This window comes from Limanda limanda, chromosome 18 (assembly GCF_963576545.1).
Source record: "Limanda limanda chromosome 18, fLimLim1.1, whole genome shotgun sequence".
Lineage (NCBI taxonomy): Eukaryota > Metazoa > Chordata > Actinopteri > Pleuronectiformes > Pleuronectidae > Limanda > Limanda limanda.
Genome location: NC_083653.1, coordinates 436,182 through 463,261, shown reverse-complemented (window position 1 = coordinate 463,261; position 27,080 = coordinate 436,182). Strand labels below are relative to the sequence as shown.

Below are 27,080 nucleotides of genomic sequence, written 5' to 3'. Positions count from 1 at the left end.
AACACCATCAGTGACTGTGTATAAATGATACATTTTAATTCAACACATTTATACATTTTTATTTTTATCTTATTAAAAAAATGGCTGCATCGTCTCTCACACAGAACAAATGACTTTATTAAACTTTATTCGAAAATGACTCTTTAGATAATAAAAGTCTGAATGACAGTTACTGGATTATGAATAATCTTTTTTATTATTGTTTGTGTTGCTGACATCAAACCCAAATGTTCTGTTTCCCGTGGTTGTTTTAAATAAAGTTAGTTTGAGTGCTGTCGTCAGCAGACTCCAGCTCAGAGTGATTGACAGCTTCCTGAAGGAGCAGATGATTGACAGCTTCCTGAAGGAGCAGATGATTGACAGCTTCCTGAAGGAGCAGAATCAGCAGCTGATGAAGGTCTGAAGTGTGAAGGTTCCTCTGGAGGCTTCACAGGTCGGACGTGTGATCAGAGCGACTCCAGGTGAAGACTCCACCTTCATCTTCTTCTTCTTCAGACCTGCACCGTCGCTGCTCCTGCTGCTGTGAGTCCGACTCATGTGGATTTAAAAGTGTTTTGTCTCTTTGTTTACTTCATTTTACACTTTTTTTTACACTTTATTTAGTTTGGGTTGAAAAAGAATTGAACCATGAAATCTGTAGTTTTCGTGATTATTATCATAACTCATTCATGACAGGTCGTGAGCATCAGGCTGGATTTCTATCATGTGGCTTCATATGTTCTTCAAACGCTCGGTTACTGATCAACCTTCTGATAAAAGTTCAGAATCACGTCACTTTAACATCGTACATGATATTTATATTGATATCAAATTATATTTATTATAATGTGAGCTGCAACAGCTCGACGACACAAACGTCTTCATTTCATATCATACAAACGATGGAGAATAAACTCTGCCGTTCATTTTTTATTCTGTTGTTTCCTTATGTGAAGCAACAAGGTCCAAAGGTCAAGAAACAGGTTGTTTTATTTCAACCCTGAAATCATGAGAACTTCCCTGAACCAGAACTTCAGGGTCACAGGTATTTTGTGCTTGAATATTGATTTTGACATATTTTATCCATGTGTAAAAAAGATTTTTGTAGCTGTAAAAATATTTTGTAACCGTGTAGAAATGTAAAGCAGGTTGTTGTTATGTTGAGTCATTTCTGTTTGAAGAGCAGTAACGTACGTGAAGTGACGTCAGAAACAAACTGTAACGACTCGTGATTCTGAATGTTGATGTTTTCAGACTTTGAGAAGTTACAGATGAAGGAGAATCTTCTTCACGTGTAAACATGAATTCAGCTGGTGAGTCTTTTCTTCTCTTTCACTTGTCACTGTGGCTCAGGGGGTAGAGTGGGTTGTCCACTAACCAGGAAGTGGTTCGATCCCAGTCTCCCTCGTTCCACATGTCCTTCATCAAGATAGTGAATCCAATATTTGTATATATACACAAATCCTTCACTATTGAATCCCTCCGGTCACATGACCTTAAAATAAGTGACTCTCTAGACAAAGCTAGGCTGGCGCCACCTGGTGGCTGTATGAGTGAGGATTCAAACATTCAAACATATACCAAATATTATGAATAAAACTGTTATTGTAGGAACAAAAATGTTGAGATAAGTTGAATTAAGTTTATTTGTCATTTAAACTTAATTTAAAACGTATAAACTTAAAAAGAATAAATATTATAGGTATAAAACGTTTGTGAGATATTCTGGTTATAGAACTTTAGGGTGCACAACTTCTGTAGAAGGTAAATATAACATCAGACTATAGATATATTTCTGAAGTGTTCTGGATATAAAGTATTTTTTCCATTAACAGAAGTTTAAATATTTACAGAAGGAACTTTGTGTTTGTTTTAAGGTAGAAGCTCTGCAGCCAATCACAGCGAGGACTGGGACTTCCCTCGATCCCACAGACCCGCGTACGAGTCGAGTCTCGACAGCAGTGGACGACACTCACATGATGACGAAAAGTAAAATATATATATAACATAAAACAAACCTTTTCCAACCGGACGAACCAAAGAGTAACAAACATGTCAAGAACTCTGCTGTGAAGAACGGAGTCACAGAGCTGCCATAACAAAGACTCAAATATTATACTTTGTATCTATTTATTTCCACTTTCACATTGAGTCATTTAATTCTATACATTTGTACTCATGTAATCTATTAATATTTGTATTTATTTTGGGTTGTTAAATACGATCCAGGGTCTCTCAACACAAGCAGACAGCATCCAATCATCACTTCACATGTTTTTCAGAGTTCAGAGAACAAACCTAAATTCATTTGATTCACTTCAATCATCCGACTCCAGAGTCTCTGTGTTTACACAACAAACCTCAGAGCTCCATGTCGCAGGGAAATATATTCACATGGTCATTTTCTTCTGAAACTCTAACTTGATATCAATGTTCAAATTAAACTTTGTTTAAGTAAAATAATCAGTTACACTTTGTTTTGTGTTTCTTAGTGTTTATGATATTTATGAGTCTGTAGCGTCAGTGACGAGCGACGTGTATCAGCCGACGCTCCACGAAGAAGAAGAGCAATACTCAGATGTTGAAAGGTAAACATTTATTAATATCTAATCAATACTTTTCACTGATCCTGGGTTTTGAGGCCTTGTTATTTTGAAAAAATCTGACATTAAATATGGAGTCATAGGAAAATCATAAAAAGTATAAATATATCAAAGAATAAGAAAATGAGTTGGGTTATTGTAAACAGGAATAAATAAGTAAATGAAAATGTGGAAATATAAAGACAGACACAAAAGTTTGAAAGAATATTCTTAATGATTTCATTTATTTTCAAATCTAATTGCACATTTATTTCTGAATATATTTACCAATATAATTTCCAAATATATTCAATTATTTTACATATAACTTATCAATGTTCAAATCAAACTTCGGATTTCTTCTGTAAAATAATCAGTTATACTTTGTTTTGTGTTTCTTAGTCTTTATTATATTTATGAGACTTTAGCGTCAGTGACGAGCGACGTGTATCAGCCGACGCTCCACGAAGAAGAAGAGCAACGCTCAGATGGTGAAAGGTGAAAATGCAACAGACCTTTTCAAGGCAGAGATTCAGACCCGTCGAAGCAAAGAGGAGAATAACAACATGACCTTTGACCTGCAGAGTCCGAAGGTTCAACACCAGGCTCTTTGAAATGGAATGCAGCCACAGAAGTTTATATTTTCATCCCTCCTGCTATGACAAGTCAAAATCTCTGCAGTGAAAAGCTTCTAAACTCAGACACATTTATTATTAAATTAAAATTTGGCCTTTTACCTTTTTGATTAAAACTGTTGGTTATATTGTTTTTTATGTTTCTATTAGTGTTAATGAAATATATGACACACCAGAGTATCAAGCGACCCTCCACAACAGTGACCAATACTCAGATGATGAAAGGTGAGATGACAGAACTCAAACAAACACAATGCCCCCCCGAAAACTCAGATGTTCTCAATATTGAAATTAAATATTGTTAAAAAAATAATATAAATCTAAGTCTAAGTCTATAAGTCTAACCTCCCAAAATGTATCAACTTGTCATGGTCTCTCTCTGTGGTCTGCTCAGTGGCAGCAGGTTAACCAAGCCATTCCTGATCCAGATTGAATAGATCAAGTTCTTCCACCGTTCTCTGGGTCGACTTCAGGTTCTCTGCTCAGTTGAATGCGGACAGAAAAAGGGAGGGGCTTAGGAAACCTCCTTATGAGAATTCTTACCTCACTTGATCAGTTCCTTTTGACTCCCATCACATGTCGGAGCTCCACGCCCGGTTTGTAACTGCAAAGGAAACTCACTGAATACTTTCATTCTGTGTTCGTTGCCCAAAGTGTTTTTCTTCAGATCTAAACTCCGTCTTCACCACAAAGGTCTGGTACAGGACCTGCATTGGTGCTTAAGAGACTAAGATAAGTGAATTTCTTCACTCGGGACATCGACTCACTCCCAACCAAAAGGAGTAAACCACCATACTGCTTCACAAACGCATTAACTACAACTTGGAGGTACTGCCACTCATCCTTGTCATGTCTTTGAGATGACAAGGACATTCTCCTGTCTGTGAAGACCACAACCAGGGACAGCTCTGAAGACCAGGGACAGCTCTGAAGACCAGGGACAGCTCTGAAGACCAGGGACAGCTCTGAAGACCAGGGACAGCACTGAAGACCAGGGACAGCTCTGAAGACCAGGGACAGCTCTGAAGACCAGGGACAGCTCTGAAGACCTGGGACAGCTCTGAAGACCAGGGACAGCACTAAAGACCAGGGACAGCTCTGAAGACCAGGGACAGCACTGAAGACCAGGGACAGCTCTGAAGACCAGGGACAGCTCTGAAGACCAGGGACAGCTCTGAAGACCAGGGACAGCACTGAAGACCAGGGACAGCTCTGAAGACCAGGGACAGCTCTGAAGACCAGGGACAGCTCTGAAGACCAGGGACAGCTCTGAAGACCAGGGACAGCTCTGAAGACCAGGGACAGCACTGAAGACCAGGGACAGCTCTGAAGACCAGGGACAGCTCTGAGTGGCCCATCAAACACTCCAAGGGAAACAGTCAGAAGCTCTTTCCATGTCCACAAAACAAGTGTAGACTTGATGAGCAAACTTCCAGGACCCCGTGAGCCCAGCACCTCTGTATTAGCTTTCCCGGGAAAGCTGTGTCACACCCTGAATATCAGCATATGTCTTCCAGTCCTCATGCTGTGCTAGATCTGCAAACAACATTTCAAAATGTGTGTCAACCCACACCGAGCTTTAACCCGGAGATTCTCCACGCAGCACCTGAACATGTCTGACTGAGAGAATAAGTTCTGGTTCATGTTTCCTTCACAGAGTTTATCAGGAAGTGCCCGAGGCGCCCAGTGGTCCGTCGCTGCCGAAGAATCCAATCGACCTTGACTCCACATTCATGGTGTGTAAATATACAAGAGCCATCAAATAAACATTGTGCATGTTGCACTGTTTGTGAGGTTTGTACGTGATTCTCCTGCAGCGGTTGGAGGAAAACATGATCCAATATGTGAAAACCCAGCTGAAGAGGTTCCAGAGGGCTCTGAGTCCCGACTGCTCCAGATACACGTACTTAGAGAGCCACTGTGCGGACGAGGGGATGATGTACGAGCACCACGACGAGCAGAGGAGGAGGTGCAGAAAAGCCTTTCTGAGGATTACAGTGCACTTCCTCAGAAGAATGGAGCTGAACGAACTGGCCAACTCTCTCAAAGACAGTAAGACACTTTCAGGAGTTGTTTCACCTTTGACCTGGTTACAACTTCCTGACTCGCTCAGCTCGGTGTTTGCTTGTGATGACCGTTGTGGTCATAAAGTTTGTGTCTGCACACAACCAGTAATATTATATTATATTATAACATATCAAGTATTGTATCATTATTTGATATGAGCCAATAACCTGCTTTTGGTTTTGTAATTACTGAATTAATTTTTTCCCTGATAGACAAACACAACTGTTTATTCTTAATCATTTTGCTTGACTCTTCTCTCATTGGTTCAATTTGTTCTTTACTCAGGAACAAGAGCTGGAGTGTGTCAGCATAAACTAAAGTCTAAGATAAAAATGGAGTTCCAGTGTGTTGAGGGCGTCACTAGAGCAGGAGACCCGACCCTCGTGGACCCGATCTACACAGAGCTCCACATCACAGAGGGAGGGACCGGAGAACGCAATCACCAACATGAGGTCCGACAGATTGAAACTGCATCCTGGATCCCAGACAGACCTGAAACAACCATCAGACCAGAAGACATCTTTAAAGCCACATCTGGAAGAGATGGACCAATCAGGACAGTTCTGACAAAGGGAGTGGCCGGCATTGGGAAAACCGTCCTCACACGGAAGTTCACTCTGGACTGGGCTGAAGACAGAGCCAGCCCCGACATACAGTTCACATTTCCATTCACCTTCAGAGAGCTGAATGTGCTGCAGGAGAAGAAGTACAGCTTGGTGGAGCTCGTCCATCACTTCTTCACTGACACCAAAGAAGCAGGAATCTGCAGGTTTGAGGAGTTCCAGGTCCTCTTCATCTTGGACGGTCTGGACGAGTGTCGACTTCCTCTGGACTTCCACAACACAGAGATCCTGACCGACATCACCGCGTCCACCTCAGTGGACGTGCTGCTGACCAACCTCATCCGGGGGAAGCTGCTGCCCTCGGCCCGCCTCTGGATAACCACACGACCTGCGGCAGCCAATCAGATCCCTGCTGAGTGTGTGGACAGGGTGACAGAGGTCAGAGGGTTCACTGGCCCTCAGAAGGAGGAGTACTTCAGGAGGAGGTTCAGCGATGAAGAACAGGCCAACACGATCATCTCTCACATCCAGACGTCACAGAGCCTCCACATCATGTGCCACATCCCGGTCTTCTGCTGGATCACTGCTGCAGTTCTGGAGGACGTGTTGAACACCAGAGAGGGGGGGGAGCTGCCCAAGACCCTGACGGAGATGTACATCCACTTCCTGGTGATTCAGTCCAAACTGAGGAAGCTCAGGTACCATGGAAGATCTAGGCAAGATCTACATTGGAATTCAGAAAATAGAAAGATGATTGAGTCTCTGGGGAAGCTGGCGTTTGAGCAGCTGCAGAAAGGAAACCTGATCTTCTACGAGTCCGACCTGACCGGGTGTGAGATCGATATCAGAGCCGCCTCCGTTTACTCAGGAGTGTTCACACAGATCTTTAAAGAGGAGCGAGGCCTGTACCAGGACAAGGTCTTCTGCTTCGTCCACCTGAGCGTCCAGGAGTTTCTGGCTGCTCTTCACGTCCATCTGACCTTCATCAACTCTGGAGTCAATCTGATGGCAAAGCAACGAGCAGCACCACGGTTAGCCAGAGTCTTTAAAGACAGAGCTAAACTAAAAGATCTCTATCAGAGTGCAGTGGACAAGGCCTTACAGAGTCCAAATGGACACCTGGACTTGTTCCTCCGTTTCCTCCTGGGTCTTTCAGTGCAGACCAATCAGAAACATCTACACGGCCTGTTGACACAGACAGGAAAAGACGGACAGATAAAACAGAAAACAGTCGAGTACATCAAGGAGAAGATCAGTGAGGATCTGTCTGTGGAGAGAAGCATCAACCTGTTCCACTGTCTGAATGAACTGAGTGACCGTTCTCTAGAGGAGGAGATCCAACAGTCCCTGAAATCAGGACGTCTCTCCACAGAGAAACTGTCTCCTGCTCAGTGGTCAGCTCTGAACTTCATCTTACTGTCATCAGGAAAAGATCTGGAGGTGTTTGACCTGAAGAAATACTCTGGTTCAGAGGAGGCTCTTCTCAGGCTGCTGCCGGTGGTCACAGCCTCCAACAAAGCTCTGTAGGTGGACGAATACAATGATGTTACAACAATGTAATTTTTAACTTTGTCTCAACCAAAACCTGTTCTTCATCACATACTCTTCTTCAGGCTGAGCGGCTGTAACCTCTCAGAGAGAAGCTGTAAAGCTCTGTCCTCAGTCCTCAGCTCAACGTCCTGCAGACTGACGGAACTGGACCTGAGTAACAATGACCTGCAGGATTCAGGAGTGAAGCTGCTGGCTGCAGGACTGAGGAGTCCACACTGCAAACTGGAAACTCTCAGGTCAGGAAATGATCATTTACTTTACAGTTTCATGTAAAAAAGGTAGTGGACCGCAGAAGTATTTTAATAAGAGAAGACATATTCACACAGTGGCCATTTCCCCTTTGTGCTCAATGTGGGAAGCTCGATTGATGAAGGATTCAATTGATTTGTATTTCTTCCCAATGAAGTGTTTGCTGAGTTTCTGGAATCATTGTGAGGAAACGTTTTATGTCTGTGCTCAGTCTGTCAGGTTGTCTGATCACAGAGGAAAGCTGTGTGTCTGTAGCTTCTGCTCTGAGTGCCAACAACCTCCACCTGAGAGAGCTGGACCTGAGTAACAACAACCTGCAGGGTTCAGGAGTGAAGCTGCTGTCCGCGGCACTGGACGACCAGTACTGGAGACTGGAAAGTCTGAAGTATGCACACACACCTTGAGCTCACACACTTTGTCTTTGTCACACGAATTACCTGAAGGTGTCTGAAACACAAAACTGTATCCAAACGTTCAGGCTGTTACTCTCCTGGTATAGAGGGAGTTACTCTCCTGGTAGAGAGGGAGTTACTCTACTGGTAGAGAGGGAGTTACTCTACTGGTATAGAGGGAGTTACTCTACTGGTAGAGAGGGAGTTACTCTGCTGGTATAGAGGGAGTTACTCTCCTGGTAGAGAGGGAGTTACTCTCCTGGTAGAGAGGGAGTTACTCTACTGGTATAGAGGGAGTTACTCTCCTGGTAGAGAGGGAGTTACTCTGCTGGTATAGAGGGAGTTACTCTGCTGGTATAGAGGGAGTTACTCTACTGGTAGAGAGGGAGTTACTCTGCTGGTATAGAGGGAGTTACTCTCCTGGTATAGAGGGAGTTACTCTACTGGTATAGAGGGAGTTACTCTACTGGTAGAGAGGGAGTTACTCTACTGGTATAGAGGGAGGTACTCTCCTGGTAGAGAGGGAGTTACTCTCCTGGTATAGAGGGAGTTACTCTCCTGGTAGAGAGGGAGTTACTCTACTGGTATAGAGGGAGTTACTCTACTGGTATAGAGGGAGTTACTCTCCTGGTAGAGAGGGAGTTACTCTACTGGTATAGAGGGAGTTACTCTACTGGTAGAGAGGGAGTTACTCTACTGGTATAGAGGGAGTTACTCTGCTGGTATAGAGGGAGTTACTCTACTGGTAGAGAGGGAGTTACTCTACTGGTATAGAGGGAGTTACTCTCCTGGTAGAGAGGGAGTTACTCTCCTGGTAGAGAGGGAGTTACTCTCCTGGTATAGAGGGAGTTACTCTCCTGGTAGAGAGGGAGTTACTCTACTGGTATAGAGGGAGTTACTCTACTGGTATAGAGGGAGTTACTCTCCTGGTAGAGAGGGAGTTACTCTCCTGGTATAGAGGGAGTTAGTCTCCTGGTAGAGAGGGAGTTACTCTACTGGTAGAGAGGGAGTTACTCTCCTGGTAGAGAGGGAGTTACTCTACTGGTATAGAGGGAGTTACTCTACTGGTATAGAGGGAGTTACTCTCCTGGTATAGAGGGAGTTACTCTACTGGTATAGAGGGAGTTACTCTCCTGGTATAGAGGGAGTTACTCTCCTGGTAGAGAGGAAGTTACTCTCCTGGTAGAGAGGGAGTTACTCTACTGGTATAGAGGGAGTTACTCTACTGGTATAGAGGGAGTTACTCTCCTGGTATAGAGGGAGTTACTCTCCTGGTAGAGAGGGAGTTACTCTCCTGGCACAGATGGAGTTACTCTCCTGGTCAAGATAGTTAATGCTGCAGCCTCCAACAAGAAATGTAGACGAAGCAGTAGAGTAAGAACTCTTGTTGGATGGAAGTCATTCAAAAGTGAACGTTGTTAAATTGTTTCCGTTATTAAAAAGAAGACGCTGGTCTGACTCAGTTTTCTCCTCCAGGGTGGACGATGGTGGAGAGCAGATGCTGACTCCAGGTCTGAGGAAATGTAAGCGTACATCAGTTTGATTCTGTCACTTCCTGTTTGATAAGTAGCTTTGACGTTATGACACAGGCCACCAGCAGCTGCTGATCGGAACAGGACATGTGACCTCGGGTGAGGGGTCGGAGGGTTTGAGAGGTGGTCAGATCTGACGGTGAAGCCGTGCTCCTGAGTCCAAGTTATTATTAGTTATTATTATTATCAAAGTTCATTCTTGTCAGTATGTGTCACTAGAAAACCTCAATAACACCACTCACTGCTCATCGTCAGTTTGAGGATGAACTGCTTCTTTGCTCTTCCTCCTCCAGTTTCCTGTGACCTCACTCTCGACCCGATCAGCGCTCACAGGAACCTGCGGCTGTCTGACGGCTACAGGAAGGTGGAGCTGGTGAACGAGCAGCAGTCCTACCCTGACGACCCGGAGAGATTCGACTTCTTCTGTCAGCTGCTGTGCAGGAATGGTCTGAGCGGGCGCTGCTACTGGGAGGTGGCGTGGAGCGGACAGGTGGACATCGCGGTGACTCTCAGAGGAATCAGAAGGAAAGGTTACAGAGAGGCCTGCAGGCTGGGAGGGAACGAGCAGTCCTGGTGTCTGAGCTGCTCGGAGCATCGTTATTCTGTTTGGCACGACAACACAGAAACACTCGTCCCTCTGCCCGCGGCCGCCGTCTCTCACAGAGTGGGGGTGTATGTGGACTGTCTTGCTGGCGTCTTGTCCTTCTACCGCGTCTCCTTGGACGCACCGATACACCTCCACACCTTCAACATCAAGTTCAGGAGTCTTTTCTACCCTGGGTTCAGGGTGTGGTTTGGCTCAGTGTCTCTGTGCTCGGAGTAAAGGAACTCACACTGTGGCCTAAAGAACTGAAACCAGTCCGAGCCCTTTACACCACGAGACCCGTCACACACAAACCTCTGTGGGGGGGGGGGGCGGTCACATCTCAGCCAAGGACACGGACATGTGGACTGTACCAACCGGGGGTCAAACCACGGAGTTCCCTATCAGTCCGTCTGATCCACTCTTCCTCCTCGGCCACAATCCACACACCAGAAAAAGAAATTCATCCACGTATTTCAACAATTCATAATCTGGAATTTTCAGTGAGACAAATCAGACATTTGAATCCTTCAGTCAACTAATGAAATCTTGTTTGGTATCATCCCATTATAACACAATACAATATATATTTACACACACACACCTAATTACACTAACGTTATCTTTCTGTCACCTTGAATTAACTTATTTGGTGTATAATATATTGTTGTGCATATATCTTAAGCATGACACCATTAAATGGTCAAAGATCAGAGGAATCTTTATTTCTTGCAAAGGTTACGTCTCTCTCTCTCTCTTTCTCTCAGAATTGTGACATTTCCTCAAACCATTGAGATACGGCGAAGGTTCATCCTTCGCCAAAGGACACGATGTTGTGATAACTCCACTGTGCGTTGTCCTATCACCACCAAACTTCTGTCTCATGATCAGAGTCCAAGCCTGAACAGCTCCATGTGTCAATATTTCCTCAGTCATTATTTATTTTTTTCAGGCAAAACGCACGCAACGCTTCAGAATGCATGTGCTCGGGCCCAGTGCTGCTTTGCAGTCCTACACATTTTAGAAATTGTATTTTATAGTTGGTACTGAGCAATTCTGGTTGTAATTATTGTTTTTATTAGGTGGTTATTTATGTTATTAGGTGACTTTACATGATTTTTTGAAGGTATTCCTTTTCGATTCACATTCGTTTTCCCTTTCCTGCTTCGTGTCAACATCTGCACATAAATACATAACTCGAAGCAGCGAGTGGTTAACATTTCTTAAAGAAAATATTGGAAGTAGTTGGTTTAAACAAAAACTGTTTTTAAATAGACTATCATTGTTTGGCCGTGTCTACTTAGTCTTACACGTCCATGAAAACAAAACAAACAGACTTAAAACAAGTTGAGATGGAAAAACAAACAACACAACCAATTATATAAGCAAACGCAAAAACAACTTTCAGTCAACACAACCAAAAACAAACACTGTGTCGTGGACTACTGCATATTCACGCAATTCATTTTTTTAAATGGACCTCGCCAAATGGAACCCTGGGTAATCAGGCCCAGTTTTCCACTCACTATAATGCCAATATAATTTTTGCAAAGATATTATATTTCTATATATTGTCAATTCCAATCCTTAGTCGCCCTTTGTGCTGACTCAACACCACTTAGAAGCTGTTGAGTCTTTATATGTGTATTGTACAAACTGGCTAATGTGTACAACTTCAAGCAGAGTTGTGTCTTTGTGAGAGACCCTACAGGTGTGTTGTCACCCTGCTGGAAACAAATGCAAACACAACCCCAGGCCCATTCAGTGAAGAGAGTCTAATGATAAATAACCAGGCTACATGTAGATGAGAGGACAAGCAGGTAAACATCCAGGCAGTTACACAATACAGCTCATAGACACAAAGGGCTCACACACCGACAAACCGCCGTGGAGCTGCTGACAGAGGCAGCCTGTAAACACTGGTTTGGTGATGAGGGAGGTGGGATCAGGTGCGTGGGCGAGGACGGACGCTGAGGAACAAGTAGAATATTGTAAAGAAAAATGACAAATTAAAGAAACGTGCGGTGACATCAGGTGGAGACACGGAGAAGGGCGGGTCGGGGGAGAGGACACAGAACACATGGCCAGGGAGAAGTGGGGCTGGTTATTATTTTTTTTTTTCATGCTAAATACTGTAACCAAATTTGCATCTTAAGATATTCAATTGGATGTATTTTGTAGATGTAGTTAAGCATTCAAAAAAACATTTGTCTTCAATTATTTATTTCCTTGTTCAGTCTGAAATTTGGCAGCAGAACGAGACTGAGTCCAGTGTTTTGTTCTTCTCTGGACTTGCATGTGTCCAGGCTGTTAACAAAAGAGAAACTATCTTATTGTGTGTGTCTAGTTTCCCTTTGCTGAGTCATCATAAGGGGCATTGTGTATCACTCCTGCTGCTGATGAAAGGTCCATGTTTAGTGATATTTACAGAATTATTTAGTTGTTATACTGTGGTTTATTATTGTTCTTAGGCAGACACAAGAGGAACTTGTTTATTCTGTTGTGTTAATTATTTGTTGTCTCTAGAAGTTCAGATGCACTAGTCCAATACTATTTGAACCTCAGCATCTCGGGTTCAAAATTTGTAAAATTATACATTATATATATAGTGTTGTTATAATTTTTCAGTCAGTTGAAATAAATCCTGAAGAGAACAATTCTGGGATGTTTTGTGTCTGTATAGACCATAAAAAGCACTTTGCATTTTTAATTTTGGTACTTGTACTTTTGATACTTAAGTATATTTCAACACCAGAAACTTTTGATACTCAAGTACTTTTAATATGAGCAACTTTAAGACTTTTACTCAAGTCATTTTCTGACGGGTGACTGTCACTTTTACCGGAGTCACTTTCAGGTCAGATATTTACTCAAGTATGGCTTTCAAGTACTTTCTACAGCACTGCTGGTTTGTGGCTCCTGAGCTGGAGAGCTACACCTCTGCTCCAGGAGAAGAGAGTAGAGAGAGAGAAGAGAGAGAGAACTGGTCTTCTCTCGCCCTGGGGGCCTCACGGGGCCCAGAGGGACCAGCGCTGTCGTGTCCAGGGGACGGACGGTGGAGCACCTGGGGGGACACTCTCTGGGAGACAGAGTTCTGGAGACTCGCCTTCGTCTTCACAAGAAACATGTGGTCAGACTGTAGTTCACAAATACTAGGTCCCCACAATATATTATTATTATATAGTAAAGACAGTTTATGAAGTTCAATAAATTACTTTATATCATTTCCAGCTTTTATTCGTTGGTTACTTTCACTTTCTGAATTGTTTTCACTTTGAACAGTTGTTTTTATTCTCTCTCTAAAACTGATGTTAGGCAAATTAAACATTGTAAACAGTCAAAATCTGTAATTTCTCCGTGAATGATTCTCTAAAGAACAACTGTTATTATTTAATATACATAAATTGAGATTCATTGTTTGTCCATATATATAAGGAACAGAATGTGTAAACGTTTAGAAGCTGAACTGTTCTTCTGAAGCTCTGAAACATTGAGTTGTTTCAAATGAGTTTATCACTGACTGTATATAAAGATCTTATACACGTTTAAATGTGGATATCTTCTTCTTTTAATATATATATATATAATATATATTTGTTGTCTATATTCATAGCTTGTTCAGTACAGTCCATGTGTATTCAGTCCCTCCCCCCCCCCACCAGTAGATAAAGAGGCGCCTGTGACTGAGCAGTCGATGACCTTTGCTCCTCAGATGGAACCTGATGTTTCAGGAGGAACCAAACGTTTCTCTTCATGTTTCCAGTCCAGTCCAACATGGCCGAGAGGAGAGCGGCGGCGGCGGCGGTGGAACAGCCGGACTTCCTGCAGTTCAATGATCTGGCCTGTGAGACGGTCGGGGGGAGGGTGAGTTGCTTTTTACACAGAACAGAAATACATAAATAATATAAATATATAAACGACGGCTGATTCAGTCAAGACACAGAACGTTCTGAGGTTTGAACAAAACAAACACTGAAGATTTAAATGTGGTGTCTCCAAAAGTTTCACAAAATTCAAAAAGCTACATTTTACTGTTCATATTTCTATAAACAGTTTGTCCTAAAATGTTGAACTATTCCTTTCAAATATTGATTATTGTAGCTGTAATATGGATAAAAGATGTAGAGAACTTCTGTTTTGCATTAATTCAGTTGATGATATTTCTGGTGAAGTGACGGCTTGGTGGTTTTCCTCCAGATAATCTTTGCTACAGACGAGTGGTTCGCTCCTGCTGCCAACCTGCTGAAGGTACAATATTCAATAATCAATAATCAATAATCAGTGATCAGAGTTCAGGACAACAAATACATACTTGGTTTCTTTATTCAAATTTCTGAAATGGTTCCTGGCTGTAGTTTTAACAACTGGTGCATGTCAAGGACTCTTTCAGCATTGGATTAATCTTTATTTGTCTTTAGAAGAAAAACAGAAAATCACCAAGTTAAGTTGTTCATCTTTGTTAGTCGAGTAAATATTGTGTTTCTGAAGTGTAATGTTTGTGTTGGTGCAGCGGGAGGCGCCACAGTTCCTCCCGACGGCCTTCACCGACTTCGGGAAGTGGATGGACGGATGGGAGACGAGGAGGAAGAGAACGCCCGGTCAGTGACATTATGTTCAGACCTGTGATGAAGGAGGCAGACATGTCAAGGAACAGTACTACACTACCCACAATCCTCAGGTGCAACCTCTCTGATTGGTGGAGCTCCCTGTTGCTTCTGTGGAATCTTTACCACAGAAGCAAAATCATGTCGGTTACGATAAAATCGTTCCGTGTTCAAACAAACTATAAAATGTTAAAACAGGATATTTATAACAAGGTTAAATTCAAGAAGAAGAAGCCATTGGAAAGGATCATTCACGTTGCATTATGGGATGTGTAGTTCCTTCACTCTTTACACAGTGTTGTACCTTTGACTTTTTTCAGTTTCCCAATATAATTTTTGCTCTGATTCAAATGTTTTATGATCTTTATGATTTATCTTTTAGCCGGTTCCAGGATTAAACTCTTTTTATGAGGATTTTCAGAAATAAAAGTGAAATGTACTTCCTGATCCAGAGACCCGCCCCCGAGCGGCAGGTTCCACAGGAAGTAGAGAAGAGATGTAACTTGTTATGAAAGCGACTGCGTGAGGTTCTACTCACGCTCACGTGTTTGTGTGACCTCTGCTGAAGGTCACGACTGGTGCCTCGTGCAGCTGGGCGTCCCGGGGCTGATCCGCGGCCTCGACATCGACACGTCCTTCTTCACGGGAAACCACTCGCCCTTCGTCTCCATCCAGGCCGGCGCTCTGGGTACAGGAGGCTCCTCCCCCTCTCCTCTTCATCTCTGTTATCTGACTCCTCACATCCGTCGTGAACTTTCATCAACCAGATCTGATGTTTATAGATTCACATGAAGATAATATTTAAGAATCACTTTGACTTTGGCTTTATGAACAAACAGTAGAGACGCAACAGTTTGAGTTTTAATCAAATCACAAAATAAAATGTCCCCCCCCCCTCACCAGACCACGCCCCCCCCCTCAGCCTGGAGGGAGACCGGACCGGCATGGCCGCCTCCGAAACGCAGCTGTCTGCTGTCGTCAAGGTAACCTTCACAGGGGGGTGTCATCACAGTTCGTCACCATGGCAACATGACAAGTATTGAGCTGACTGATTGACTGTTGACATGTGGTTTGATTGACAGCTGGCCTCGGAGGCGTGGCCAGAGCTGGTGGGTGTGTCCGAGCTGAAACCTGGATACTGCGACAGTTGTCATAACTACTTCAAGGTCAACTTCAAAGAGAGAGTCACACACCTGCGTCTCAACATGCATCCAGGTACACACACACACACACACACACACACACACACACACACACACCTGCGTCTCAACATGCATCCAGGTACACACACACACACACAGAAACACACACACACACACACACACACACACACACACACACACCTGCGTCTCAACATGCATCCAGGTACACACACACACACACACACACACACACACACACACACACACACACACACACACACACACACACACACCTGCGTCTCAACATGCATCCAGGTACACACACACACACACACACACACACACACACACACACACACCTGCGTGTCAACATGCATCCAGGTACACACACACACACACACACACACACACACACACACACACACACACACACACACACACAGACACACACACACACACACACACACACACACACACACACACACACACACACCTGCGTCTCAACATGCATCCAGGTACACACACACACACACACACACACACACACACACACCTGCGTCTCAACATGCATCCAGGTACACACACACACACACACACACACACACACACCTGCGTCTCAACATGCATCCAGGTACACACACACATACACACACACACACACACGCACACACACACACACACACACACACACACACACACACACACCTGCGTCTCAACATGCATCCAGGTACATACACACACACACACACACACACACGCACACACACACACACACACACACACACACACACACCTGCGTCTCAACATGCATCCAGGTACACACACACACACACACACACACGCACACACACACACACACACACACACACACACACACACACACACACACACACACACAGACACACACACACACACACACCTGACCCCAAAATGTCCCCACAAAGATACAAGTACAGTCAGACAGTTTAACACTGTACGGAGCGCATGTGTGTCCCCAGATGGGGGGATATCCAGACTGCGTGTGTATGGCGTCGGGCAGAGGGACTGGTCGTCTGTCTCCACCAACCAGGATGTGGACCTGGTGGCTCTGACCAATGGGGGAGTCTGCCTCGGCTACAGCGACGCCCACTTTGGCCATCCACGCAACATGATTGGTTGGAATCAACGGGATCTGTTTGCACATGAGCTTTGTTGTCGCAGCGTTTCCTTCGCGGTGATGACATCATGACCTGCTCCCGGTGACGTGTGATGTGTCCACAGGACTCGGCCGAGCTGCCAACATGGGGGACGGATGGGAAACCGCTCGCAGGCTGGACAGACCGACACACCTGAAGGTTTCATCACAAACACACAAAACTTTACAACACCCGGAGACTTACTGTGTCCCTCCAGTTGAATCTGTCAATTAGCAAATGGGACAAACACCTGGTCTCTGTCAGAGAAGGTCCTCGTTCCAGTTGTGTGACTTGGTTCATGTCCCTGTCCCCTTGTCCCTGCTGGTGGTCTCGCAGGTGGACCAGCAGGGGATCCTGGACGTGCCCGGATGGGAGTGGGCGGTGTTTCGTCTCGCTCGACCCGGAGTGATCCGCAGCGTCGAAGTTGACACCAACCACTTCAAAGGTGGAGGGACGTCTCTGCGGCTTTTATACAGAGTTACACTGACATGGATAATCGACGATGATGTTTGTCCGTCCAGGAAACTTCCCGGACTCCTGCAGGATTGAGGCCTGCACCCTGACGCCTGAGGACGAGGCTCCGAGCAGCGCCACCGGGTGGAGGTCTGTGAACTGGCAGATCCTCCTCCGCCCTCAGAAAGTAGGTCCAGGTTCACAAGTCTCAAACTCAACTGTCTGCACGTTTCCTGTAGTGAGTGAGTGTGAAGCAGCAGCAGGTGGTCGGGTCCGACTCGTTCCAACAGGAACACGTGGGGACATCCAGGTGAGGGGCGGAGCCTGTAGAGCAGCAGGGGCGGAGCCTGTAGACAGCAGGAGGTGGAGCCTGTAGAGCAGCAGGGGTGGAGCCTGTAGAGCAGCAGGAGGCGGGACATGACGTATAAACTCTGCTGTGGACAGATCAGTGTTGTTGTTTCCAGCTCCTCCCACACGGCGTCGGCCTCATCACCAGAAGATCTGGAACCTCCTCGTGTTTCCAAGTGGACGTCTTCGTCTTCTACGTGTCCGGCTCCTCTTCTTCATCCTGAGATCTTTGAGTTCTTCAGTTTCACGTCACGTGTTAGAAACCTCGTCCACTCGCTCTCTGTGAAGCTTCCACACGTTCTCCTGCTGGTTCCTCACATGGACTCTGACATGTTACACACATGTTACACACATGTTACACACATGTTACACACATGTTACACACATGTTACCACTAAGCTGCAGGAGAAGATCCAGAGACACTGACTCAGATGTTTGTTCTCACATAAAGAATCTGCAGAACATGTGATGAACACGCGATGAACACGTGAGGATGTAGTGACTTGACCTGATTCCTCTGTCTCTTTGTCTCTTTGTCTCTTTGTCTCTTTGTCTCTTTGTCTCTTTGTCTCTTTGTCTCTTTGTCTCTGCTGCAGCTCCGTCCTCATCACAGACACCTCTTCGGTGAGGCAGAGCTGACGCTGACTCCGCCCATCAGCCACGTGCGCTTGGTCATCGCCCCGGATGGGGGGGTCAGCCGGCTGCGGCTCTGGGGTCGACCTGTGCGGATCACTGCGGCCTCGACCAATCAGCCGACAGCAGATTCCAAACTCTGAAACACAACCAGAGGCTTCGATCCGCAGTTTGTTCAGGAACAAATAAAACACACAAAGCCACATGACAGTCTGGTGGTCATTCATACAGATTCATATCTACTGTGACATCACAGAACTTTACAGCTTCATATTAAATCTTTCTTCTTCAGTCAAACACAAAAGTTCATTGAGTCTAAACTTTGATATTTGTATAAAACAGAGAGAGAGTGATCACGACGTCGATGTAGCATCAAGTGAACTGAACTTTAAAATCATTAAAAACAAACCTTGACGCTGTTTCCCGCTGAAAAGAAGAAAGTAAATCAGAGGAGATTCGCTCCATGGTTTCATTCTCAAACACGTGTTTCAAACCATCAGCTGGAGAGGAAGGGACGTTCCACCAGGCCAGAGGACTCTCACCTGGCCTGAAGGAGAGGCTGATCCTTACAAGAAAGCAGGAAGCTCCGGTGATTCATTATCTGCATCTCTGCAGCTCAGCATCTCTGCAGCTCTGCATCTCTGCAGCTCTGCAGCTCAGCATCTCTGCAGCTCTGCATCTCTGCAGCTCTGCAGCTCTGCAGCTCAGCAGCTCTGCAGCTCTGCAGCTCTGCAGCTCCGCAGCTCTGCATCTCTGCGTCTTTGCAGCTCTGCAGCTCAGCATCTCTGCAGCTCTGCAGCTCTGCAGCTCTGCAGGTCAGCATCTCTGCAGCTCTGCAGCTCTGCAGCTCTGCAGCTCAGCATCTCTGCAGCTCTGCAGCTCTGCAGCTCTGCAGCTCTGCAGCTCTGCAGCTCTGCAGCCAGAGTACATTCCCACTCTGGGAAGCTCCAGGTTTCCATGGTCTCTCTTCATCTCGTCAATAGAGTGAAATAAAATATGAGCATCTACAAATTCTAACTGTTAAATATTAAAAATATATAAATGAAAAGGGCAATAAATGTACTGCTAATTGAATTAAAACAGGTTGTATGTTAAACAATATACATTTATAAATATTGTAGGTGAATAGAAACTGCTTATAAGGAAAAGTGTTAGAGTTCTGAAACAAGCCAATGAAAAACAAGAAGGTGAGTTTAGTTGTGATGTTTTTTCTTTTTGTTTAGTTGTCCTGACTCTTGTTGAGGATGAAGAACAGAGGACGTCTCACATTGTTAAAGCCTGTGAGTCAAACTGTGATTCGTGAATATGAGACTATACAAATAAAATCCCTCCTTGACCTTTGACCCCACACCACTGAGAACCACAGTGAAATCAAACAGGGATCCTGGTTGAGCTGAGAACGGAACCACTAAGGTTTAAAAACTTATATGTAATTCTGCTTCTTTTTATTTACTTGTTTATTAGATTGAATGCTGACAGCAGACACACCATAGTCATCCATTTCCTATTTGTAATCTTGGTCCCAAATCAATTATTCAAAAGTCAAAAGGTTCATCAGGACTTTCCTGTTTGTTTACAACTTTTTTCAAATATTTACACTTTTTCTGAGATGATTTGATTTTGAAGAGGTAGACAGGAAGAGGGCCAAGGCAGGACCAACCCAACAGGAAACCTGGTCCAGGTGGAGAAGGAGGAGATGTTTCCATGATGATCACTAACTGAGAAGAGCACAACACAGCGCCCTCTGGTGGCTGTTGCTCTGTTGCTTCTGTCCTTCTGCATTAGAAACTGACTTAAATATTTAAAACAAATGAATTTAAAATGTTATCTCCACATCTTGGAGCGCTGAAGTCCCAGACCTTTCACTCTTGTCGAGGATTAAGAGCCGAGGACTTTGCACCTTGTTCGGATCTATGAGACAAACTGTGATTTGGGAATTTGGGAAATACAAAAAAGATGTAATGACTCCGTCTCCGGCCTTATTATTATATTGAATAGATATAATAGAATTATATTCCCCTCCTGCTGAAGAAGAAGTTGCAGAAAAGCTTTCTCGAAGACGCCTTCTTCTTGGTTGGGACTTTTCCCTGAGAAGCCTCTGGCCGTCCTGGAGCCTCAGGAGTGTTTTCCCTGAGCTGGACGGTTTGTTTCCGTCGGGTCCAAACAGCCTCTTTCTCATCAGAGCACTTGATGAGAGTTTCAAGGTTGGCTGCTTTCTGGCTCTGCACTTCTTGATGCAGAACCTGAAGTTCCTCCTGATGAGCGTTCATTTCTTGCTGCAGACCTTCGCTGGACTCCAGGGTCCACGTCTCATGTCTCTGCAGCTCGGTGGTGAGAGACTCTTTCTGTTTGTGCAGAGTCTTGTTCTCTTCAGCCTCTGCCTCCAGCATGGCCGAGAGCTGGGTCCTTTCTCTCTGGAGCTTCCGACTCAGCTCTTCCTGTGTCTTTCCTTCGGTGACCAGCGTGAGGTTGGTTGCTTTCAAGCCGTCCAGCTCCTGCAGCTGGGCTGCGTTTCTCTCAAAGAAAGGTTGTTTCACTACCTGAAGCTCCTGCAGGTGGAGTTCATTTCTTCTCCTCATCTCATATTCCAGGTCTTTTCTCGAGCTCTCCTCCACCTGCAGCTTAGTTTGAAGAGTCTTCAACAAAGTTGCCTTATCATTGTTCTTCTCTTTCTCTGTCTCCCACCTGGAGGAGAGCTCCTCCTTCTTGTTTGCAAGGAGCGTGCTGATGTTCTTCTCACCTTTAATGTGGAACTTCAGCTCCTCGGAAATGTGTCCCTGCTCCAACAATTCCAGACAGAGAGCCCCCACAGGTTCCATGGCTGAATGATGGTCCTGCCTCTGTTTCTCCACCATAGCACCCAGTTCCAGGCTGTGGCCCATTAGCAACAGCATCTGCTCAGCCAGCGCCACAGTGTGACCCGACAGAGTCCCGGTGTGTGAAGTCTCTGTCTCCAGCGTGGCAGAGAGACGCTCAGCTTCTCTCTTCAGAGCATCCCTGTGGTTAGTCTCAACCTTCAGTTTCCTGTTCAGCCTGATCCAGGATTTGTTCAGGTCCATTAAATCCTGACTGTTAGCCTGATGCTCAGCGTTCCACTGTCTCCACTGCAGAAATGTCTTCATGTGAGCGTCTCTCAGGTTCTGCAACTCCTCTGTCTGCTCCAGATGTTGGTTCTCCAGCGTATTCAGCTCGGCTAAAACAAAGTCAGAGTGATCTGAGAGACACTGCTTCATGTCAGTCTCCATGTCCAGCTTGGTCATGAGCTCAGCGACCTTCTGAGTCTGACAGGCCAGATGTTTTCTTGTAAGCTTAAGCTCCGCCTTCAAAGCCTCGAGGTTGTGACTGTGCGCGTTCATCCTCTCGCTCATTGTTGTTGGTCACTATCTACACATATCATCAGAATGCTGTCTTCTTCTTCTTCTTCTTCTTCTTCTTCTTCTTCTTCTTCTTCTTCTTCTTCTTCTTCTTCTTCTTCTTCTTCTGTGTTGTTCTCACACCTTTGGTCCTTTCAAGGTTCGAGCTTTGAACAGGTTGACCATGCCACAATATTGATGCCTTTGATCTCTATAGGTCCAAAGTAGCAAGTTACCATGGTAACCATGTCAGACAGATACACAGACAAATGGGCGATTAATGAAAAACTAAGAAGACACAGTAGATGGCACCCAGTGAATCTGAAGCAGAAACAATAAGGAATCATGATCAGAGAAGAGCAGCTGGAAGCAGCTCACACAGGAAACAGCTTTATACAACAGGAAGTGAGGAAACAACAAGGAGCAGAACATGGTGACTTTAGACACCCCGGTAGCCCTGGTGTCCCCGGAGCAGGGACCGGGGACAGACTCTCTTCAGACTTCATGGATTTAGTTTGAACTGAGATCAGGATTCAAACCTGCGGACACGAGTCTGTCCCCGCCCCTCCAGCTGTGGGACTGGACAAACCGAACATACCTCATCTTTTTATCTTTGTATTTTCAGGCCTATTTTTCTACAGGTTGGCTTGATTCTCTTGTTTCCCTTCAGGCGGAGTCTCCGGGTCACTTCCTGCCGCTGCAGCTGTTTTAAACGTTGTTAACGTGTTGTGTTTAATAAGTTCAGGACCTTTGTTCCCGAGAGAAACTGGATTTCAGTTGTTTTTGATTTCGACACATTTTTGTGTTTTGCTCACTGTCATTATTTTGTGCAAAATAAAAGAAAAGAGGAAAAGCAGCAGCAGCATCCTGAGTTTCTTTTTGTAGCAGAGGAGGAAAGTGTTGTTCATGATGAATAAATCAGCTGGAACTGAGTCACCTGCTCCTGCAACCCTGGAGTTGTCTGTTGGGTTCCAGGCTCCTGTGGGCGGAGTCAGACCCGAGTGATCAGCAGGGATGTGGATCACCTGGGGGACCACTACTTAAGAGGCCTGCAGACTGGGCTCTGGTCTCTCTTCCACCGGGTCGACCTCCACATGCACATGTAGAGGTTTCCTTGTATTTATTCTTTCTAGAATAAATACTATAACTACAGAACTTTGTGGCCGTCTGTGAGTCTTGTTGCACAACAGGAGCCAAGGTGTAACAAGTGGGGGCTCGTCCAGGATCCAGATCCAGGTTTGTTTCTCACTCTTCTCTGTAGTGAGAAAGTCAGAGGCCTCTAGTAGGTGAAGGTTCCCCTGGAATAGTGTCCTGGTTGCCGTGGTGTGTCCAGGGTGTGTGATAACTTTAGAGTGTGAAGGTAGTACTTGGAGCTTACATCACTGGGACTAATTGCCTTCATTATCAGGCTCTAATTAGAGGGATTCACCTTTGGAGTTACCTTTCCTGGTAGGAATAAGCAACAGTATCTCTCTCGGGGGGGGTCTGTTGGTTTGTTGTTTTTGTTTGTTATTTTTGTGCATAAACATGATTTGACTTCCTGTCTTGGGTACACGTCCATGTCCGTCTGGTGAGTAACAGCATAGCTGGGGCTTTACCTGGTCATTGGTTTTGTGTTTAAAACACCTGTCATGAAATGCATGAAGACTAGGGTCCAGAGAGGGTAGTTAGCATTGGTTGGGCAGATGGTCAGGGGAGAGGTATTCCAAAGGTGATGAGATGTATATAATAAATAAAAAAAGTTATCTGGGTTGGTTCTTTTGAAACGATGGCTACCATGGAGGATTTTGTGCAGTGTCCCAGTGTGGAGGTGCTAGGACAATGGACCAGGGAGCAGTTGTTAAAAATTGCAGAGCATTATGAAATAGAACTTCCTAAAACGGTTTGCAAGGAAGTAATGTTCTCTACTGTAAAGGCCCGATAGGACAGGTTGCTGTTTGCCAGTGTTTCCCCTTCTGTTTGTTCCAGAGACGAGGTTGTTGCTGATGAGGAAGTAGCTTCCAGATCCAGGTTAAAGGGCAGTACAAGTTCTGTCCTTTCTGACTTTGGTGACATAACATTTGAACAGAAATAAATGATGTTGCTACATCACCAACAGGAAAGTGAAGCACGGGCCCATGAAGAGCGAGTTCAGTTGAACACAAACCTGCTTCCTTGTTTCTTTACATGCAAACTGTTTTGCATATTTCTAAAAGTGCAACTCAGCAAATAATAAGTGGTTTTAGTGATATTGTGTCACGCTCAAAATTTACAGCCACACAATCAATCAGAGACATTCTTAAACCCTTTCCAAGTTGTATTGATGAGTCTGTTGCAGAAGAACTAACCGAGCGTATTTCAGACTCCATATACAACACCAACCCTTATCTTCTGGTAACATCAGAAAGGGCCGTTCTCTCTAGAGATTATCAAAGGACTGAATATTATAAAGAATATTTTAATGTTATTAATGTTATTGATCCTGTTGAGTATCTTTATGATAGAAAGCAGCAGAACACTTTTGTGCATGTTTCACTGTCTGAAGTCCTTGAAGTTTTGAAATTCAGACTCAGCGATGACCCACTGGATCCAGATGACGTCTCTCGGGGACGAAGTCCTGCAGGCCGCTGCAGGAGTAATTCCCCCCCCCCCCCACTCTCTTGCTGTCCTCCTCCAGGTGCGTCTTGGCTTTGTCCAGGAACTCTACCAGGTGGTCGTCCGTCAGGTGACCTGGAAACAGACGAGGAAACGTTAGAACTCGTGGTTTTAAATCAACACTGCTCTCCTGTCAGCTGTGTCCTCCTGGTCCCCGGTTCTGTCTCTCTCTCTCTCTCTGTCTCTCTATCACTCTCCCTCTCCCTCTATATATTCATTTATAGTAACGATTTAGGACAGGAGACGTCATTACAAAATAAATATTTTATTTCAGGTAGGAGGAGGCGGAGTCAGGCGGCTCGTGGGATCAGAGTAGAACTCTACCTGCGGTGGTTTGGAGAACAGCTCCTTCCTCTGGTTCTCATGCTCCTGGATTCTCTTGTGTCTGAATTGTGTCGTCTGGTTTGTCTGTGACTCGCAGCTTGAAGCAAGTTAACTTCAGTCCTGTGTTTGGTCGTGACTTGATTTTTTATTTTAATAAGTTAATATCAATACACTACATGTGTAAGTTGCATGTGATAGTAACTGTTTCACACATGTTCTGATACAGGCTGGTACATCCTCCATTACTATTGCACCTCGTTTATTTAGCCTGTTATGGAATTTTAGAGTGAATTAGACAGTTTAGTGTTTCGCTGTGCGTGTCCCCCTGAGTGTGTCCCCCTGAGTGTGTCCCCCTGAGTGTGTCCCCCTGAGTGTGTCCCCCTGAGTGTGTCCCCCTGAGTGTGTCCCCCTGAGTGTGTCCCCCTGAGTGTGTCCCCCTGTGCGTGTCCCCCTGAGTGTGTCCCCCTGTGTGTGTCCCGGTGTGTACCTGCGTCGCAGTCCAGCGGAGCTTAGCCTCCTTCCTCCTGTTCCGCCTGCTCCTTGACCTGCTGATCCCCACGGTGGACCTGCGGCGTTGAGGCTCCTCCTCCTGCCTCCTGAACACAACAGCAGCATCAGATACAGAAACAAGGTTCACTGGGATTCTACTGTTTCTACTCTGGCTTCTTCTCTCCAGCAGTGATGGAACCTTCTGGTTTTTTGAGAACCAATGTAGAATTTAACTTCAGAAAGTTCCTGTGAAGCTGAGAAATATTTGCTGCCTCCTGCTAAAGAAAAAGATCAAAGAACCAGAGTGAAGCTAGCAACAGTTCCCACTGCACCACCTGAAGATGGCCCTGGTCTCCATCCACAAAAAGATCTGAATTATTTGTGAATAATTTATTTTTCTAGTCTTTGTATCAGTTCAGTCGTGGTGAACCCTGTAAATTAGAAACCATACTGGAATAAATTCTTGATTTGTGATGTGCAGCTTTTTCCCCTCAAACTTTGCCTCAGTTTAAAAAGACTGTTAAAGAATCTGTTCCCATTGGCCTCCTTTAAAAAGCTGTTTGTGTCAATTCCTTGATTTGCCAAACCTTATTTAATACATTTCTGATTTCCTATCTTTTATTTGGTGAAGTTGTTTTCCACACTTTCTACCTCACACTTAATCCATCTTTAAATAAGGACATTTCCTGTAAAGTAATAATTAATCTCTTGTCATCCTGACTGCAGATGAAAACAATCCCCCTTTCCTGCTGAACTACTTTATTTAACAGATGATCTCATACAAGCATAAATATTCTTCCACATTCTACAGCTGCTGTCACACTCTCACACCTCGGTCACTTACAGACAGCATAATAAAATAAACTAGAAATATATATATATGTGCTGAATGCATTTGTGAATATGCCACAATTTACTAATATACACAGCAGCCTTCAGTCGGTGTGTCTGGAAGAGTCACTGCGACAAACCCCGAGGCCACGTTCAAGACATGAGGAGAAGAAAGTATTAAACATTCACACGCAGCCACAGGAGGAAGTATTATCACTTATTAGTAATAAATAGATCGGAGCGAAGTGTCAGGAAGCGAGAGAGGAGGAGGTGAAGAGGAGGAGGAGAAGGACAGGAGCCAGCTGAAGAGGAGGAGGAGGTGAGGAGGAGGAGAGCCAGCTGAAGAGGAGGAGGAGGAGGTGAAGAGGAGGAGGAGGAGGTGAGGAGGAGGAGGAGAGGAGCCAGCTGAACAGGAGGAGGAGGTGAAGAGGAGGTGAAGAGGAGGAGGTGAAGAGGAGGAGGAGGAGAGCCAGCTGAAGAGGACGGTGAAGAGGAGCAGGCTGCAGCGGCAGGACGAGTCTGACTCCGACCATGTGGAGGACCAGCGGAGAGAGGAGGAGGTGAAGAGGAGAGAGGAGGAGGAGGAGAAGGACAGGAGCCAGCTGAGGAGGAGGAGGAGGTGAAGAGGAGGAGGAGGTGAGGAGGAGGAGAGCCAGCTGAAGAGGAGGAGGAGGAGGTGAGGAGGAGAGCCAGCTGAAGAGGAGGAGGAGGAGGTGAAGAGGAGGAGGAGAGGAGGACAGGAGCCAGCTGAAGAGGAGGAGGAGGAGGTGAAGAGGAGGAGGAGGAGGAGGAGAGGAGGACAGGAGCCAGCTGAACAGGAGGAGGAGGTGAAGAGGAGGTGAAGAGGAGGAGGAGAGCCAGCTGAAGAGGAGGAGGAGGTGAAGAGGAGCAGGCTGCAGCGGCAGGACGAGTCTGACTCCGACCATGTGGAGGACAAGCGGAGAGAGGAGGAGGTGAAGAG

General features: G+C 45.2%; 2 protein-coding genes across 3 annotated transcripts; both read left to right on the top strand.

Annotated features, from left to right (window-relative positions):
• The first annotated feature begins 295 nt into the window (after positions 1-295).
• Positions 296-10,869, top strand: LOC133024084 (NLR family CARD domain-containing protein 3-like). The gene is made up of 13 exons (XM_061091047.1): positions 296-522; positions 1,234-1,292; positions 1,857-1,968; positions 2,472-2,567; positions 2,964-3,059; positions 3,347-3,421; positions 4,854-4,932; positions 5,014-5,248; positions 5,549-7,349; positions 7,440-7,613; positions 7,838-8,011; positions 9,495-9,541; positions 9,844-10,869. The coding sequence occupies exons 2-13, from the start codon at positions 1,280-1,282 to the stop codon at positions 10,371-10,373; spliced, it is 3,432 nt and encodes a 1,143-aa protein (XP_060947030.1). The 5' UTR covers positions 296-522; positions 1,234-1,279; the 3' UTR covers positions 10,374-10,869.
• Positions 10,870-13,867: 2,998 nt separating this feature from the next.
• Positions 13,868-18,691, top strand: allc (allantoicase). Of its 2 annotated transcripts, XM_061091051.1 has the most exons (11): positions 13,868-13,997; positions 14,331-14,381; positions 14,644-14,731; positions 15,306-15,425; positions 15,641-15,720; positions 15,820-15,952; positions 16,878-17,033; positions 17,140-17,213; positions 17,391-17,499; positions 17,576-17,694; positions 18,452-18,691. In XM_061091051.1, exons 1-11 carry the CDS (start codon positions 13,887-13,889, stop codon positions 18,629-18,631), a joined length of 1,221 nt encoding a protein of 406 aa, XP_060947034.1. In that variant the 5' UTR covers positions 13,868-13,886; the 3' UTR covers positions 18,632-18,691. The 2 variants fall into 2 exon arrangements, with proteins under 2 accessions (XP_060947034.1, XP_060947035.1); XM_061091052.1 differs by lacking the exon at positions 15,306-15,425.
• The last annotated feature ends 8,389 nt before the right edge of the window (positions 18,692-27,080 follow it).

Coding starts and splice junctions, on each gene's coding strand:
- allc (XM_061091051.1), top strand. CDS start 13,887: ATGTTTCCAGTCCAGTCCAACATGGCCGAGAGGAGAGCGGCGGCGGCG. Junction 15,426..15,640: donor CATCCAGGCCGGCGCTCTGG/GTACAGGAGGCT, acceptor CCCCCTCACCAG/ACCACGCCCCCCCCCTCAGC. Junction 17,500..17,575: donor TGACACCAACCACTTCAAAG/GTGGAGGGACGT, acceptor TTGTCCGTCCAG/GAAACTTCCCGGACTCCTGC.
- LOC133024084 (XM_061091047.1), top strand. Junction 8,012..9,494: donor TGGAGACTGGAAAGTCTGAA/GTATGCACACAC, acceptor TTTCTCCTCCAG/GGTGGACGATGGTGGAGAGC. Junction 9,542..9,843: donor GACTCCAGGTCTGAGGAAAT/GTAAGCGTACAT, acceptor TTCCTCCTCCAG/TTTCCTGTGACCTCACTCTC.